The sequence below is a fragment of the Aquila chrysaetos genome, chromosome 12 (assembly GCF_900496995.4).
Source record: "Aquila chrysaetos chrysaetos chromosome 12, bAquChr1.4, whole genome shotgun sequence".
In the NCBI taxonomy this organism is placed as follows: Eukaryota; Metazoa; Chordata; class Aves; order Accipitriformes; family Accipitridae; genus Aquila; species Aquila chrysaetos.
In genome coordinates this window covers 6,345,439-6,360,535 of record NC_044015.1, presented here as the reverse complement: position 1 = coordinate 6,360,535, position 15,097 = coordinate 6,345,439, and the positions used below count along the sequence as shown (strand labels likewise).

General features: G+C 44.2%; 3 protein-coding genes across 9 annotated transcripts in view; 1 reads left to right on the top strand and 2 right to left on the bottom strand.

Moving 5' to 3' along the window:
- Nucleotides 1–1,189: 1,189 nt before the first annotated feature.
- LOC115348764 (kelch-like protein 23) lies at nt 1,190–6,495 on the bottom strand. Of its 3 annotated transcripts, none has more exons than XM_030031966.1 (4): nt 6,367–6,495; nt 3,158–3,782; nt 2,005–2,416; nt 1,190–1,783 (listed from the first exon to the last, which is right to left on the bottom strand). In XM_030031966.1, the coding sequence occupies exons 1-4, from the start codon at nt 6,382–6,384 to the stop codon at nt 1,471–1,473; spliced, it is 1,368 nt and encodes a 455-aa protein (XP_029887826.1). In that variant the 5' UTR covers nt 6,385–6,495; the 3' UTR covers nt 1,190–1,470. The 3 variants fall into 3 exon arrangements, with proteins under 3 accessions (XP_029887826.1, XP_029887825.1, XP_029887824.1); XM_030031965.1 differs by lacking the exon at nt 6,367–6,495 and adding an exon at nt 3,990–5,127; XM_030031964.1 differs by lacking the exon at nt 6,367–6,495 and having other exon boundaries at nt 3,158–5,127.
- On the bottom strand, nt 6,461–11,572 carry LSM7 (LSM7 homolog, U6 small nuclear RNA and mRNA degradation associated). 3 transcript variants are annotated; one of them, XM_030031968.2, is made up of 4 exons: nt 11,463–11,571; nt 11,000–11,090; nt 8,743–8,814; nt 6,461–7,556 (listed from the first exon to the last, which is right to left on the bottom strand). In XM_030031968.2, the coding sequence occupies exons 1-4, from the start codon at nt 11,505–11,507 to the stop codon at nt 7,414–7,416; spliced, it is 351 nt and encodes a 116-aa protein (XP_029887828.1). In that variant the 5' UTR covers nt 11,508–11,571; the 3' UTR covers nt 6,461–7,413. The 3 variants fall into 3 exon arrangements, with proteins under 3 accessions (XP_029887828.1, XP_029887827.1, XP_040983597.1); XM_030031967.2 differs by having other exon boundaries at nt 11,427–11,522; XM_041127663.1 differs by lacking the exon at nt 6,461–7,556 and having other exon boundaries at nt 8,743–8,930; nt 11,427–11,572.
- A 2-nt stretch (nt 11,573–11,574) lies between these two features.
- The window catches only part of SPPL2B (signal peptide peptidase like 2B), a 35,550-nt gene continuing 32,027 nt past the window's right edge, over nt 11,575–15,097 (top strand). For 2 of the 3 annotated variants that reach the window (XR_005933646.1, XM_030031962.2), the window contains exon 1: nt 11,576–11,731. Coding sequence is in view for 2 of the 3 variants with exons in the window: in XM_030031962.2 (XP_029887822.1) it covers nt 11,675–11,731 (57 nt within the window). In the remaining variant the exon portion in view is untranslated. Of the gene's footprint in view, nt 11,732–15,097 lie in introns of all 3 variants that reach the window. The other variant, XM_030031963.2, reaches the window with a different exon arrangement.

Sequence of the window (15,097 nt, the reverse complement as noted above, 5' to 3'; positions counted from 1 at the left end):
TACCTGGTGTAAGGGTTTGCCCATGAATTATTTCACCCTGTCCCTCAAGGATGATGCTTGCTTTTAAAGCCCCAAATCATACAGGTTAATCTCAGCTTTTAAAAGATTTATATAGCCTCCAGGGCACAAGAGTACAACTGGCCATTGGACTCAAAGAACAGGCCCCGCTCTTTATTGCTGCCAGCTCCATCACAGGGGAAGCACCAATTCTGCTCTCACCTCATGGAGCTGGCAATGCCGCAGCCTGGCTGGACTCTGACAGATGGACTAGAGCCAAGCCAGCCTGGATTGAGAGGGCTCCACGTTTGCAGGCCTAGAGTAGCTCCTGGCACCCTGACGTAATTCTCAGTGGTAGGGTTGCTTTTAACCAACACCTTTGGGTTTTTAAGGCCTCTCCCATTCTCTGGAGATGATAATCATTCAGCTCAGGAACTCTCTTAAGTACATCTTCCTTTCCATGTTGCTGCATCACATCAAAGAACCAACAGGTGACAGTAATGCTTGTAGTGCAACCTCCCAGGTCGCTGCTGGTTGCACTCTCCCCTTCTTGCCCAGTCAAGCAGACTCACATGGCAGCCATTCTCTCAGCTGCTCCATCCTTGGGACGCCTGAGCGCCCTTGGAGATCTATCCCCTCCTGCGGCACCAAGTCCCTAGTCCTGCCCATCAAACCCTCTTCCTCATATGCAGTCTTTAATTAAGGCTACGTGCAGGTCCCTGCTCCTTGCACTCTCATTTCAGTGCTTTGAGATGGGGATTTTTATTCTGGGTCCTTACAGCAATGAACCCAAAGGGGACTAGGGAAACTGAAGCAAGACTCCTTAAGTAAGTGCCCCAGTTTGCAAATGGTTATCATCATATTCCTGAATACATAAATCCAGAACAGCTTCTCTCCTTCTGTGGTGCTCTCCAGCCTGGAATAAAGGTAATTTTAGGCATAATTACATAACCTGGGAAACTTGCTTATTTCAGGCTAAAATGATACTGATACTGGGTATGGCTTGACCGCAGTGGTTGGTTGTTGGGTTTTTTTTTTTGCTCTGTCCTACAGCACTAAGAGCTCATACATCCTGCTGAAGATTCCCTTGTCACAGATTTGATTTATTATTTTACTCCTACAATTTTTCTAACACTGATGCAATGACTTTCCTGTCTCTCCCAGCTGTTCAAAGAACAGAGAGACACAGAGGTTAAAGGTCAAGGCAGCCCTTTATTTAGCATCAACCCCGAGGAGTTTATGTACCATAACAATGCTGACCACTATTTCCAATAACGACCTGCAACCTTTGTGTAGACACAAAGGTTTCACTGGCTTTTGCTTCAAGTTCAGTTGCCAGGTAGAAAAAAAAGACAAAGTTATGAAGGAACAGATTTTCAAAACTAAAAAATTTCACAGACCAGATTTGATACAATCTAATTCCCATCAGCTGTAAAGCACATGACTTTCTGGATATGCTGGATCTGGCATCGCTCATGCCCACGTATCAAATCTTCGCACAGACACACATCCATGAATAGGAAGGGGGCAAGGGAGTTTGTTATCTATGACCTGGCACATATCAATGTAGGGATCAAAGAGGACTACAATGGGGAGGGCACTGTTCCCCTTCCTCTGTCCAAGGAGATAAATTCGCCCATTCACAGTGCTGCATCCCATGAAGAACTTCTGGGTCAAGCATTCCTCATCCACCTGGGTCCATTCATCTGTCTCCACATCAAATCGAAAAGCTCCCCCTCCTATGGTGTACAGAGCACCATTCAGTGATGTGATGCAGAGGTCATACCTAGGAGGGAAGAAACTCTTGATCAGAATCAATAGAAAGATCTGGCCCCTGAAATATTCAGTGTGACCTTGGTCCTCATATCAAGAGTCCCATTTAAACAGAGAATCACAGAAATGTTGGTGGACAGGACTTCTGGATTTCTCCAGTCCAACCTCTTCTTGGGGCAAGACCAAAGCTAGAACCTTTCTTCTCCTTCTAGGTCCCAGAAGATTATTTCTTACCTTGGAAGTGGGGAGAATGAGATGACATCCCAGCTGTCCGTCTCTGTGTTCAGCCTTTGCACTCCATCATATACGTGTCCATTTTCATCCAGGCCACAGACCACATAGATCCTGGTTCCCACACTGACCGCATCTCCTCTCTCCACAGGTTGAGCCATAGGACTCATGCTTTCCCACTCTGACTCCGTCAAAGCCATGCGCTCCACTGCTGGGATTATCCCTTCATCTGTGCTCCCTCCAAGTACATACAGGTAGAGCCCTGCTCCTACTGCACAATGGCTATTGCGGGACTTCTTCATGGCAGGCCCTTCCAGCCAGCTATTGTCCAAGCAATTGTAGATAAGCACCCAATCCACACTATACCACACAAACTCATCCCGAAAATACCCTCCTGTCACAAAAAGGAAGCTCCCTGGAAAGACAGCAGAGAAAAGGATCAGTTACATGAAGGCTGAAAATTGCTCCTGAGAACTAGGGTTCCCATTTCTTCCTGGGCTGTACCAATGAGGTGCAAGATGAGCAGAGAAAATTACTGCTCTTTGTATCAGTTTGCAGCATTTGATTCCTCATCTGCACAGATATGCTGCGCCTACAGGATGTGGTAAGTCCTTCCAAGTCTGCTCCCGCTCTTGAGCAGAATTATGGAAACACTGTTTGGAGAGAACCTCTGGGGATCTCGCATCCAAACTCCCACTTGAAATGGGACTATCACCAACACTAAATAAGGGAAGCCATGGTACTGAGCCGTCTTGAAAGTCTCCAAGCATGAAGATTTCACAACATCCATGGGTAAGTTTAACTTAATGGGAACTATAAATCAGAAGTCACCATCTGTCAAAACCACCATGGAAGAGAAGGCCAAAAAAATACACTGCTTACAGTGAAGTCATTAGACTCGCTCCACATAGAGCTAATGTAAGGAGTTCAATAGTTTCTGCTATATGAAAAGAAATATTCAGCCTTGTCTAACATTCTCCCAGGACTAAGGAAAACAAAATCACTCTTTGAACGAATATGAGCACAAATATGAATGAGGTTTTGGCAACACTGAACAACGCAGTTTTACAGGAGAAGCAGCTGAACTCCCTGCATTTGGGTCTCTAAGCCTCAACTTCTGTTTGCATTTGCTCAGTCCCACTTCTCTGTAAGTTACCTACTGCTGCCACTGCATATTGGGTGAGGTTCCTGCGCTGCAGTGGAGAACAAGCCTGCCAGGTCCCCGTTTTAGGTTGAAAGAGAAATAATTCTTGCTGTTCCTTGTCATGCTTTCCTCCCAGGACATATAAGGTGTCATAGCTCCGACCAGCATAAGGACACAGTTCTGTATTTTGCCAGCTGGGTGGAGGACAGCTGTCTAACTTCTTTATTATTCTGGAAAAGGTATCCATCTCTCCAGGGTACTTGCTGCGTTTCACCAAGGTATCAAGGAAGGACAAACTCAGGAAAGTGACCCTGACTTCGCCCACCAAATCCAGAAAGTCTTCTTCTCTCGTTGCTGGGTCCTCCATTATCCACCTCATAACACTGTCAAAAACCACATCTTCTCGCGAAACGAAGAGGTCATCGCTTTTTAGGAGCTGCATCAGCATTTCTTTGGGTAGTGCCTTAAATTCTTCCTGGCACATCACATCCCCCCAGTGAGTGAGAGCCACGTTCATAGCAGACGCATACAACTCCATAAAGGCAAATTGCTGCGAGTAGGTCATCAGGCCCAGGCAGTTGGAAACATGCAGCTCTCTCTCCAGAAATTTCTCACACAACAGTTTCACCCTGTCAAACTGAAAAAAATCAGCTGTTTCCAGTAAGCTGGTCACATTTTCTTGACCTATAAGCACTTGGGCTGTGTGAGTGAACTCAAGTAGTGCCTGAAAAGGCACTGCATCAATCCCTCTGATCACTATGTGGTGTTCACAGCTCTCTCTTGCTCCCCCAAAAAACATGGCTTCAAAATAACGACTGTGTACTGAAAGCACCCTACGGCTGACCTGAAAGAGTCTCTCTCCAACCTCAAGAATTGTGTCTGCAATCATTTCTGTCTGAGGTCCCAGCTCCTCTGGTTCTTGTGCAGGCTCCATGCTTGTTGACTGCCAGGCAGTTAAAATTAACTCAATCCTTATGCAGCCTTTACTCATGTGAGGTCTCTGGAAACATTATCCCCCTAGCTAGTATAAATACAAGCTAAGCCAATCTTGTCCTAAAAATAGAGTATGTTTTCTACCCTCCCACTTTGCTCTTCAGTCTTTCCTGCTGCTTTCACAGCAGCAATAGCAGGAAAGCTGTATAACCAAAACACGCAGATTTAATTGGCATCTACCTTAGCCAGGTAAGATGATAGCGAATTAGCGGAGCTGTTAGCCAAGCAAAGAGCCTGGAGTATGAGGAGGAAAGAGGAGAAACAACCAAAGCCTTCCTAAGCACTGACTAAATATCAAGAAGTTGTAGAATAACATTGAACCCATTTGGAAAAAAGTATCCATTACAATACTTTTCACTTTTGCAAATCAAAAACAGAGGAAAGCTTGAGACTTCTGGGAAAAAACACTGATTTCCCCAAAGCCATATCCTTCATCAGTTCAAGTTTAGTATCAAATTCCAGATTGTTTGCAGTATTTAGTATATATTTAACTTTACACTTTAGTAAGAGATGGGGGAAGGAATGAGCCCCCATTCAGACCCAGATGGCTGTCACATATTTGGTCATCCTCAATCTCAATGCACTGAACAGATATAGTCATAGTACAAGCAACAGCTCACTGATTCCACACAGTGAATTCCTCCAAAGTGTTTAGACCAAGCTATTAGGTGGAGAGATTTGCATATTGACCTTGAACTAGGGCCCCTTATCCCAAAGAGCCCATCCCAGCAAGACTCAGTCCCATTTCTTGGTGGAGTTCAGCAAGCAGAATAGTGCTATCTGAGCACCTTTTTTCCCTGGAGGTTCTCCCCTGCATTTCTGGAAGAGGCTTCTGCAAAACTGCTGTTACAAATGGCTTTATAAACAGTCACATTTAAGAATTAATCCAATAGAAAAGCATATACACATTTAAAATTCAGCTATAGAATCACAGAATAGTTTGGGTTGGAAGGGACCTTTATAGGTCTAGTCCAAGCCCCCTGCAATGAACAGGGACACCTTCAACTAGATCAGGTTGCCCAGAGCCACATCCAACCTGACCTTGAACATTTCCAGGGATGGGGCATGTATCACCTCTCTGGGCAACCACCCTCATTGTAAAAAAATTTCTTCCTTACATCTAGCCTGAATCTACCCTCTTTTAGTTTAAAAACATTACCCGTTGTCCTACCACAACAGGCCCTGCTAAAAAGTTTGTCCCCTATCATTTTTATATTCTTATTTTCAGGTACTTGACTCCCAAATATAACCCAGAAGTCTGCACTGCAGAAAAGGACAGCCACGTATCTTGCAATGAAGACTGAGCAACCTATTAACTGAGCAGGAAATGCTGGAAACATGCCCATTGACAGAGTTTAGGCACTTGACACATGACTTTAGGCAGATCTCTGTACTGTCTGCATCTAGAGCCTGCAATCTACTGAAGAGAGCTTCAACAGGTCTGTTTCTGACACTACACTCAGAAAACAAGAGAGTGCAGAGATGGTGCAGCATGTTATTGGTATCAACAACCAGCAATCTCTCTCCCACCTAAGGGATGGTTCAAGACTCTACTCGGGCTGATGGTGAGCAAATTCTGCTCCAAACACTCTAAATAAAGAGACTCTTTTGAATTGTGCAATTGCATGAAGAACAAGCTTTGTGGTGTTAGAAAAAAATTATGTTGGAAGGAGAATGACTCTACACACAGCTCTGTGAAGCACTCAAAGAGTGAGCTCCTAGGACATTAAAATCCAGAAGCACTGAAGTTTACACAGGCAATATGCCACACAAGACAACTAGTCCCCAGTTTCATAGCCTCCTGGAGAAGTCCGACACAGTGAACTGGAATTTGTTTTCTTCAAGTTCCCATCCATTTCAGAGCTGATGCAGGAAAGGTTATGAATGGGAGTACGGTGCTGTTGCCAAAATGAACAGCCAACACAACCTGTCCTTGGCATGTTTTCTTGACGACCTCTAGGAATAAGACTGCTGCTGCCACCAAAACAATTTACTCTGCCACATCCTCCTCATAAAGGGTCCTCAGGAAAAGCAGGTGGCAGAAGCAGGTTACATACAGCTTACAGGCACATAACCTCTACTAGACAGTCTTTAAAATGCCTAACAGAAATGCACAAGTCCCTTTTCTAAGGGACCAGATGCTCTTAATCATTTCTCATTGATTTCCTGTCTCAGAGCAGAGCACAGCTTCTGATCTGGTCCCTCCTGATTTTGCTGTGTTTACATACCTCCTGAACAAATTTCATTTAGATTTACAGCTGTGGAAAACTGCAATGTCAGCTGTAGAGCACTTTTTCCAGACTAAAAAACCAGACATTCAGGAACAGATTAATTTGTATTTATTCACTCAAAACTCCTCAAATCTTGCTGTTTCTGCAGTATAAAAGAAATAAAAATGTTTACTTACAAATCAAGTTATAACAAGCAGAACCACAAGTAGATAGCTACAATATAAAAATATGCAGTATTTCCAGATACTGCCTACAATTGAACATTAGGATCTTAAATATTCTTCCCCTAAAATCCCAAGTATCAAATAGATACTTCTGTAAGGTTCATGTCACTGAGCCAAGAATCATCCTAGAAGTTAGTCCAGTCCTTCAGTAGAAATATGTGAACCTTCTGATACACAGATCACAGCCCACAAGATCTGGAACAAGTGCTAGAAAAGATCTTAGCAACACAGCTTGTAAAGGTGATGACAAGGTACTATACAAGGAAAGTAATTTTCCTGCATGCGCTGGAGCAAGCAGGCAAAAGAGACTGAACTCAACAGCGGGGAAGACTACAACACAATGCTTCCCAGCTGAGTACTGACATCTAAGAGGAAGAAAAACAGGTTCTAATGTATTTAGGCTTTAGATTAATTTAGATTAAGTACATTTTTAATGTATTTAAAAATGTAAATAATATAACCAATATTCAGGGCATTCTTTACTAATTTTATGTGGTGGTTTGAAAACTCACAAGATCAAGAGGGTCTCAGACAATACCATGACAATATATTCTCTCCTGTCAGCTCTAAACAATGTAGTTACACACTTATTTGCAGGAGGGGAAAAAAAAAAAAAAAAGTATCAGAACTTACTTCTTACACACCGTGCCCCATCCTCTCATCATTTATGAAAAGCCACAAAAATAAAAGTTGACCATTCTTTCACACTAACATATACACATTCAAACTCCTCCCCCAAAACAGGAAGCTTCTCACACACTGATAGTTTTCTCCAATGATTTGCACCCTTGAAGTCTTCAGAGACAATCCAAAGAAAGCATTAGCCATCTTGCTGCTGAATGAAAGGGTTTGGAATAGCTTCCATTCCATCCTGAGGACAAATAAGAACGACAGAAGTCCCTCTGCAGACCACAAGTCCCAGCTGACGTGTGTCTTCTGTTAATTTGTATTGATCATCTGGATCTGAAAAAGAGACCCACAGTTACAATGGCAACATAAGGAATAGAAGCCAAATTCCATCAACTTCAAAAGGCACAGACATACAGGTTTTTTCCAGGCATCTCTGCACTGTTTTATTGAACACATGGACTATAAAAGTGATGCAGCAGTAATACCTGATGTCTTCCAAGACATTACTGATTTACTAATTTTCAAAAGTAGCACATGCTACAGTGAGCAATAAAGAACTTCGCTTTGTATGCAAAGCAGAACACATATCTTTTAAAGAATTCAAAGGTCCTTTCATTCATCTAACCAAAAGCAAACATACAAGTGATTAAAAAAGCTCCTGACCCTATTTCAAATGCCATTATAGACAAACATTTTGGGATCAATGCAAATCAGAAAAAGACCCCGACTTCAGAATGCACTGGTCCATTCCCAGACCAAGCCAAACAAGGCTGTGGATGGGGACAGACAAACACTTAACAATAGCCAATTCTACCCTCCTCGAGAAGTCAATATATTTGACAAAAGTGCACTACACTCATCTTTTAAAACTACCTTCTGAGAACAAAATTAAAGCTTCAGGTGCTTCCTTGTAAGCAGGCAAGAGAATACTCTTCAAAAACACTGACCTATCATATGATAAGTTTTGTTTCAGAGAGGAGAAAGGGAAATGGGAATATTTATCCTTGGATGGGAAAAAGAAACAAATAATAAGAAAAAAAAGCCCTACAGCTCTATTAGATCTAAGAAGCTATAGAAGGCTTTAGTTCCACAGAAATGCAAAGAGTGCATTTACAGTAGAGTTTAAGACAGTAAGATACTAGTTCTTGCTGAGATGCTTTTCCTCCTTTGAGCAAAACAGCAATCCTCCAGCAGTATAAATAAAGGCAAAGGCAATTGCCTTATCTGAAGAGAGACACACTACTTCATTCAAGCTTTAGAGGACAAAAACAGCAAATGAGTTATAGAGGAGCTCAAGCAAGGACTACCAAGAATGTTCTAATACAGCGAATATGCTTAATCTAACTTCTGTTATCCCTTTCTTTAAAACTTATCATGAATGTGTCTCAGTTTGATGTCAACCCACAGTTTATGGTTATTCACTCACAGAGCTGTAAGATTTCTGTTAAGAAAATTATGCGGGGGTGGGGGGGGAGGCGCGAGCAGAAAAAAGGCTTTACACAGATAGCGTATTACTTACCTCGCATATATTCAATGGTACCGTCTAGCACAAGGTTCAGAAGAGGGTCAAATCCTTTCAAGACACCACTTGCTATTGAAGACCACACACAAAACAATGATTAGAGACCAAAACCAGGTATACAGCAACACATGACTTCATGAAGGTCAGATTCAGTTCTCCAGCTCTGTTCCCTCCTTCAAGCAAGGCTATCAAGCAAATGAGACCAGAGAGATTAAACAGTGCCTTCTTTATCAAAGTGCAAATGCACAAGAACCCCATTTGCTTTGTACCAATTGAAACTTACAAGTTTTTCAACCAATTCTTCAAAATGCTCTTCAAGACACTAACATTTTTGTTTTCAGGCAATTTCAGAGGCATTTTAAGAAGACTTCAGCATAACAAATAAATACAAGTCACATGACAAAAAAAACAACCCCCAAACAAAAAAAACAACCCCAAAACAAAATAAATACCCTTAGCGAAGGGATATGGCAAAAAATGAGGCAAGATAAAATTTTGAAGTGTTTTCCTGTTTTCCTCAGAAAACCCATCTTCTGGGTGCCCTCCTAGAATATAATCCCTTTAGCATAAGCACTGCCTTCATAGGAATGCACTGCAGACAGACAAGCACTTTGTCCCAAAAGAGTACGATTCCACAAGACTGGTCACTAAATAAATCGCAAGACTACACAGAATGATCTCCCAAGCTGACAAATACTTGTTGATTACCACCATTACTATCATTGCTAACAGCCCAAATCAAAGAAGAGACTCTTACAATCCCAGGTGTTCTATGAAGATCATAAAGGAACTTGGCATGAATTTTTTGAGAAGAAAATCTAAACCAATAGATTCAATGGAATTGTCAACTGCCGAAAAACTACAAAAAAAACCCCAACCCCCCCCAAAACCCACACTTATCAGTAAGGCATCCAAGTAACTTCCAAAACCTCTCAAGCAGCAGGTCCCAGTGGAGTTTTAAAAGACATTTTTAAAAGCAAACCAAGTTTGCTTTGCAAAAGCTTCTGCTGAGGATCTCCCACGCAGCATGCTGTTAACTTTCAGACAAACAAGTAGTCTGCAGGTGGCACTATCAGCTGCATTGGGATGGATAGCTGTAGATACGGTGAGGGAGCAAGTAAGGGGGAGCAGGGAACAACAATGTAAAACCCTCGAAAGTGATGAAAAGACATGGTGAAATATATTGAAACAATCAGTGAACTCCAGGCACATTTAGTATGTTAAGAGATGAAAGGGATGACAGGTGTATTAATCGTAATGTAGTCAAATGTTATGGCCTAACTATGGTGATACAGCTCAATTTAGGGTTAAACACGATGCATTGTCCTTTAAGGAGGACCATTACTCAGTAGTTTCACTATGTAGGCCTGGTTACTTTGTATAAACGATGCAGGCTTTGCCAGCAAGTATACCCTTGAAGAAGGAACTAAAGGCTGCTGAAAAGGAAACATCCTGCTCCAGAAGGCACCGAAGGCCAGATGATTGCCAAAGCAGCATGAACTAGGGGAAAAGTAAAGGCAGCAGGTGGAAGATCAAGACCACCGACTCAATTCAAGACCTAAAACTTACCCCCACCCCACCTCCTTGAGCATGTGCTGTAGGATAAAAGAACACTGTACTTTTAACTTGAAGCAGAGAAAAACCTTAGCCGAATAGAAATGGTGGCAGATAAGCAACTACCAATAATGCTTTTGGGGAAGGATTTTGGAAACTAAGTGGGTGAATCTAAAACTGTATAAATTGCTTGCTTAACTGCAGGGTATGCTAGCTTTGTGGAATTACCACATAGCACCCATCTTTGCACAAATATTAAATAAATAATGCCTCTCCTGAGCGTATGATTATTGGCTCGTCACACACCAGGTGATAAATCTGCTTTTTGGACAACAGTAACACCCATAAATGCTTCTTTGCTGCTTTAAGTGCACCCTTACAATGTGAAAAAACCAGCCAGAAGAAACAAGACAGTAGAAGACAACTAATAAAAGAAGATGAAAAAAAGGTGTACGGATGAAACAAAGATAAAACTGCAGCCAGGGGATTAATGGAAAAATTAAAGGAAATAAGCGTCACACTAGTAACTGCAAACAGGAACAAATAAAAGCACCTGCTACTCATCGTCTTTCCTAGAAAGCAAGCAACACAGGAGACAAAAGCCGACAAGCAAAGACCGAGTCAAAACACCAAAACGCAAAGGAAGCTTCATGCAGAGGCGCATGCCTCATCCCGGGTCCGGGTCCGAGCGCTGGCTTACCTTCTCTCCCACCTTGGAATTTCACTCGGATTGTTTTGTCGATGTACTTGGAGAGGTCCAAAATACTCTCCTTCTTCTTCTTCTCCTTGTCCTAAAGGCGAGGAGCAAAGACAATTTGAATTAGAAAGAACCCTCCCCTGCCCCACCCTTCCCCCCGGTTACATATATCCTACATAACATTTCTTTTTATTGCGCTGCTTGTAACACGGCTACGGAAACCGCCCCAAGACAGAGCTCCACGCGAAGGAAGAGCAAGAGGACAGAGCCGACCGGCACGGCAGCGGGCCGGCGGCACAGGACGGGCGGGCCTCTACGGCACCGCCGCGGCACACGCGGCCATAAACCGGCCCCCAGGGGCCGGGCCGGGCCCACCCCTGGGCCGCCAACGATCAGCGAGAGACGCTCCGGGCCCCGCTCGTCTCCTCACATGAGGCCGCGCACCCGCAGAAACCCCGCTTCTCACCGCCATCTTGCCCGCGCCGCCGCCACCTCCGCCGACGCTCGCCATTTCATTCGCCGCTGCCAGAAGTGACGTTGGACCTCGGCGAAGCCCATTAGCAGCTCACGGGCGCGGGGCGGGACTTCCGGGGCGGAGTTGCTAGGTTACCCGGTGCGGAAGGGGTCCGACCCGGCCCCCCTCGGAAACAAAGCGGGCGGCGGCGCAGCTGGACCGGGATGGCGGCGCGGCGGGCCTGGCTCCGCGTCTGGCTGCTCTTGTGTTTTCTGCCGCAGGTGAGGGGCTGCACCGGCCCTGGGAGCTCCTTGGGCCCCGCGCCCTGGCGGGGAGCCCTGCTGGGATGGGGGGCAGCGGCCGGGCAGAGAGCGGTGACGGGCAAAGCTGGTCCGAGGGCCCTGGCGGGGTCTGTGATGCTGGTGGCCTCGCCTGGTCGGACGGTGTTTCTTGGTCTGAGAGTCGCCTTTCGTGGCTAGTAGCGGCCCAGAGCAGAACCTGGGCTGCCCGGCAGCAGGAGGAGGGTGCCGCAGCCCTCCCTGGCGGGGGGGGGGGGGGGCTGTAGAGTGTTAATGAACAAGTTGCGGCCCGCTTTTTCTGGAGGAAAGAAGACGGCATCATTCGTACCCCAGGCCACCTCCCCACGTCTATGTTGTGTGTCCTTCGTGATTTAGCAGTATTTATGTATGTTTGGGTTTGTTTTGGGTTTGCGGTGGTTTATTTTTCTTCTTTTTGTAGTTAACAGCGTATTCCCCATAGTTGGGTCCCTGTTGGGCCAGCAGCCTTCTCCAGGCAGCCCTTTGGGAAGGGTGTGCAGGCCAACAGTTGGGGTTGGGGCTGGGATCTTCACAGCAGGGATGGCTCTTGGCTTTGGGTTCATCCAGACTGACAAAGTCACTCTGAGAAAGCAGTTAGCAGGAAAGAAACGGGATTTGTGCTGAACCTGACCCCATAGCCTGTCTTGAGTCTTGCATTCTCATTACTTAGAGTACTAATAAGTTTTGTGGGATACATTTTTAAGGGTGCGACAAACTAGGCTTGTAATCCTGATACGGGAGGGAGTGGATTTTTAGGTATTGCATTGCATGGTACATAGCTTTTGTATTTTAAGTTCAGGTGTTTTGTGTTCTGAAAATGTTGAAGTGTCATTTAAAGTTCTTAATGGTTTGTTAGGTAATGTATGTCTTCTTGGGTATTACTGATGTAACATCTTAACGCGACAGTCTAATTTTTCACTTTTCCCATACTTGTCTCCTTACTGATTCCTTGCCAGTGATCTTCAGTTACAGAATGCTCTGGCTGCCACTTAAGTTCTTTTTTATTACTGCATCATCCCCTTTTTTCTTTTCCTCCATCATCTTTTCCTGCATCATCCCTTCCTTATTCCACACATGCCCTGTGCATTTTGGCATCTCTGTTAATGCTTCAAGTGGACTGGTAGTGCCAGCGTAGGCCCCACAAATTAATAAGATATAAGAATGGGTCAAGAACTAGCATGGAGTCAGTTTGAACCATCAGCTGAGAAATGGTGAGCACATCACAGTGTGAAAGGACAGCAGGTGAGATAGTCTAAGTGGATACTTGGGAGATCTTGGCTTCAGCTCCATGCATCGCAGCATACTTCCCTTGTGTAAGCAAGTCATTTAATATGTCTGTGCAGTGGAACAGTGCTAACATGCTTGAGCAAGCTTTGAACAGGCTGGCCAGAGTGCTGAAACAGTCCTTCTGCTGCCGCAAAAAAGTGAATTTGCTGTACGCTGTTTTGCAATACTTTTACATTTCTTGTACTTGCATTTGTCGGTATGGTTTTAGGTAGTACATCATCCTCATCTTGAGGCAGAGAGGAGTGCTTTGATGCACTTGTACTACCATGTTACACCAGTGACTGATGGATGGGGTTATTCTGGGGAACAAAGCTGGCAGCTCTCATAATGAGCTGTTGTGTGCGTTTGCTGTGCACCAGCTGTACTCATTATCAGTGAATTACTCTTGTCTTAGTGCTTTTGGGCTTATTTGGAATATATCTTTATCTCCCTCCTTGAGATAGGATAATAGGATATTTTTTTTTTCCCCCTGGGCAGGGGGAGGTAGTGTCCACATTTGCTTCTAAACTCTGATTTATATAGGGAGAAGGAACAGCTTGGTGTCCTGGTTTCAGCTGGGATAGAGTTAATTGTCTTCCTAGTAGCTGGTATAGTGCTATGTTTTTGAGTTAGATATGAGAAGAATGTTGATAACACACTGATGTTTTCAGTTGCTGCTAAGTAATGTTTAGTCTAAAGTCAAGGATTTTTCAGCTTCTGATGCCTAGCCAGCAAGAAAGCTGGAGGGGCACAAGAAGTTGGGAGGGCACACAGCCGGGGCAGCTGACCCAAAGTGGCCAACGGGGTATTCCATACCATGTGATGTAACATCTAATACATGAACTGGGGGCAGGGGGATCACTGCTTGGGGACTAACTGGGTGTCGATCGGCAGGTGGTGAGCAATTGCACTGTGCATCATTTGTATATTCCAAGCCTTTTATTATTACTGTTGTCATTTTATTAGTATTATCGTTATTAGTTTCTTCTTTTCTGTTCTGTTAAGCTGTTCTTATCTCAACCCATGAGTTTTACTTCTTTTCCTGATTTTCTCCTCCATCCTGCTGGGTGGGGGGGAAGTGAGTGAGCGGCTGCGTGGTGCTTAGTTGCTGGCTGGGGTTAAACCATGACACTTGGCTAGTGAAGTATGGCTCTCCCAAATCTGGGCCCTCATCTGGGAACACCTAAAGAGGGATGTGATCTTATAGATCCAAGTACAGTCTGCACTTAGACCTTGCTTTGGTATCCAAGTCCTCACTTTTCATTTAACTTCCCTCTCATTCTAACCATTCCTTCATGGCATTGCTACCTCTCAGTTGTCCTGTAACAATAGCAGATATACATGAGCCTTTGTCTAATGAAGAATATAGTAACATGATCTGCAGTGAGCATGTTGGATCTAGCTGGTCTTCACTATACTAGCTTTCAGCAGAATATTGAATTGACGTGATACAGAAACTGTATTTAAAATCAGAGTGCTCTATGACGTAGGTCTGAAGAGTTGAAAAGACTGTCTGAAATTCTGGATTAAGGTAGTGGTTGAAAATTTAGTCTCATGGAATTGTTGCATTGTGAATATGAAACTCTCTCCACTGTACGGTGCTTGTTGAAGGGATGTTTTCTTTGTGTGCAGTTTTGCTGTCTGCTATTGATGGTCTCCAAATTGATTGGTGCAGTTCATGGGAAAGAGCATACTCCAGCTCTTGGGAACTCCACTATGTGTCTTGCAGGATACGTGCTGTAAGAGTGGGCATAGCTCATTCATTCCTTCTTCAAGGAACACAGCTCCTGGTGTCTGATAAATCTCCCTGAGATTCAGGTGACCAAATCAGCTGATAGAGCTAATGAAACTGGAAAAAGTGTATGGGGTATCCAGGTGAGTTTTGGGACAGAGGCAGGGAGGAACAAACAAGAATGAGCCACTAGGTTGGCTCAATCACTCACATTGCAGTTTCTTGAAATACAGGTGAGCTGAATTCCTCCTCTCCACCTTCTTTCATCATTTAACTTGCAAGCCCCAGCGCTTGTCTCTGAGCTGCATTAATTCACCAGCATAACAAAAAAA

Bases quoted from the DNA above. Each gene is read 5' to 3' on its own strand.
- LOC115348764 (XM_030031964.1), bottom strand. From the start codon at position 4,136: ATGAGTAAAGGCTGCATAAGGATTGAGTTAATTTTAACTGCCTGGCAG. The intron at 2,417-3,157 runs GTAACTTACAGA...CTGTCTTTCCAG, and splicing joins ATATGCAGTGGCAGCAGTAG to GGAGCTTCCTTTTTGTGACA. The intron at 1,784-2,004 runs GTAAGAAATAAT...CTTCCCTCCTAG, and splicing joins TCATTCTCCCCACTTCCAAG to GTATGACCTCTGCATCACAT.
- LSM7 (XM_030031967.2), bottom strand. From the start codon at position 11,507: ATGGCGAGCGTCGGCGGAGGTGGCGGCGGCGCGGGCAAGATGGCGGTG. The intron at 11,091-11,426 runs GTGAGGAGACGA...CCTCGCCTTTAG, and splicing joins CTGCGGGTGCGCGGCCTCAT to GACAAGGAGAAGAAGAAGAA. The intron at 8,815-10,999 runs GTAAGCCAGCGC...GGTCTTCAATAG, and splicing joins ATTCCAAGGTGGGAGAGAAG to CAAGTGGTGTCTTGAAAGGA.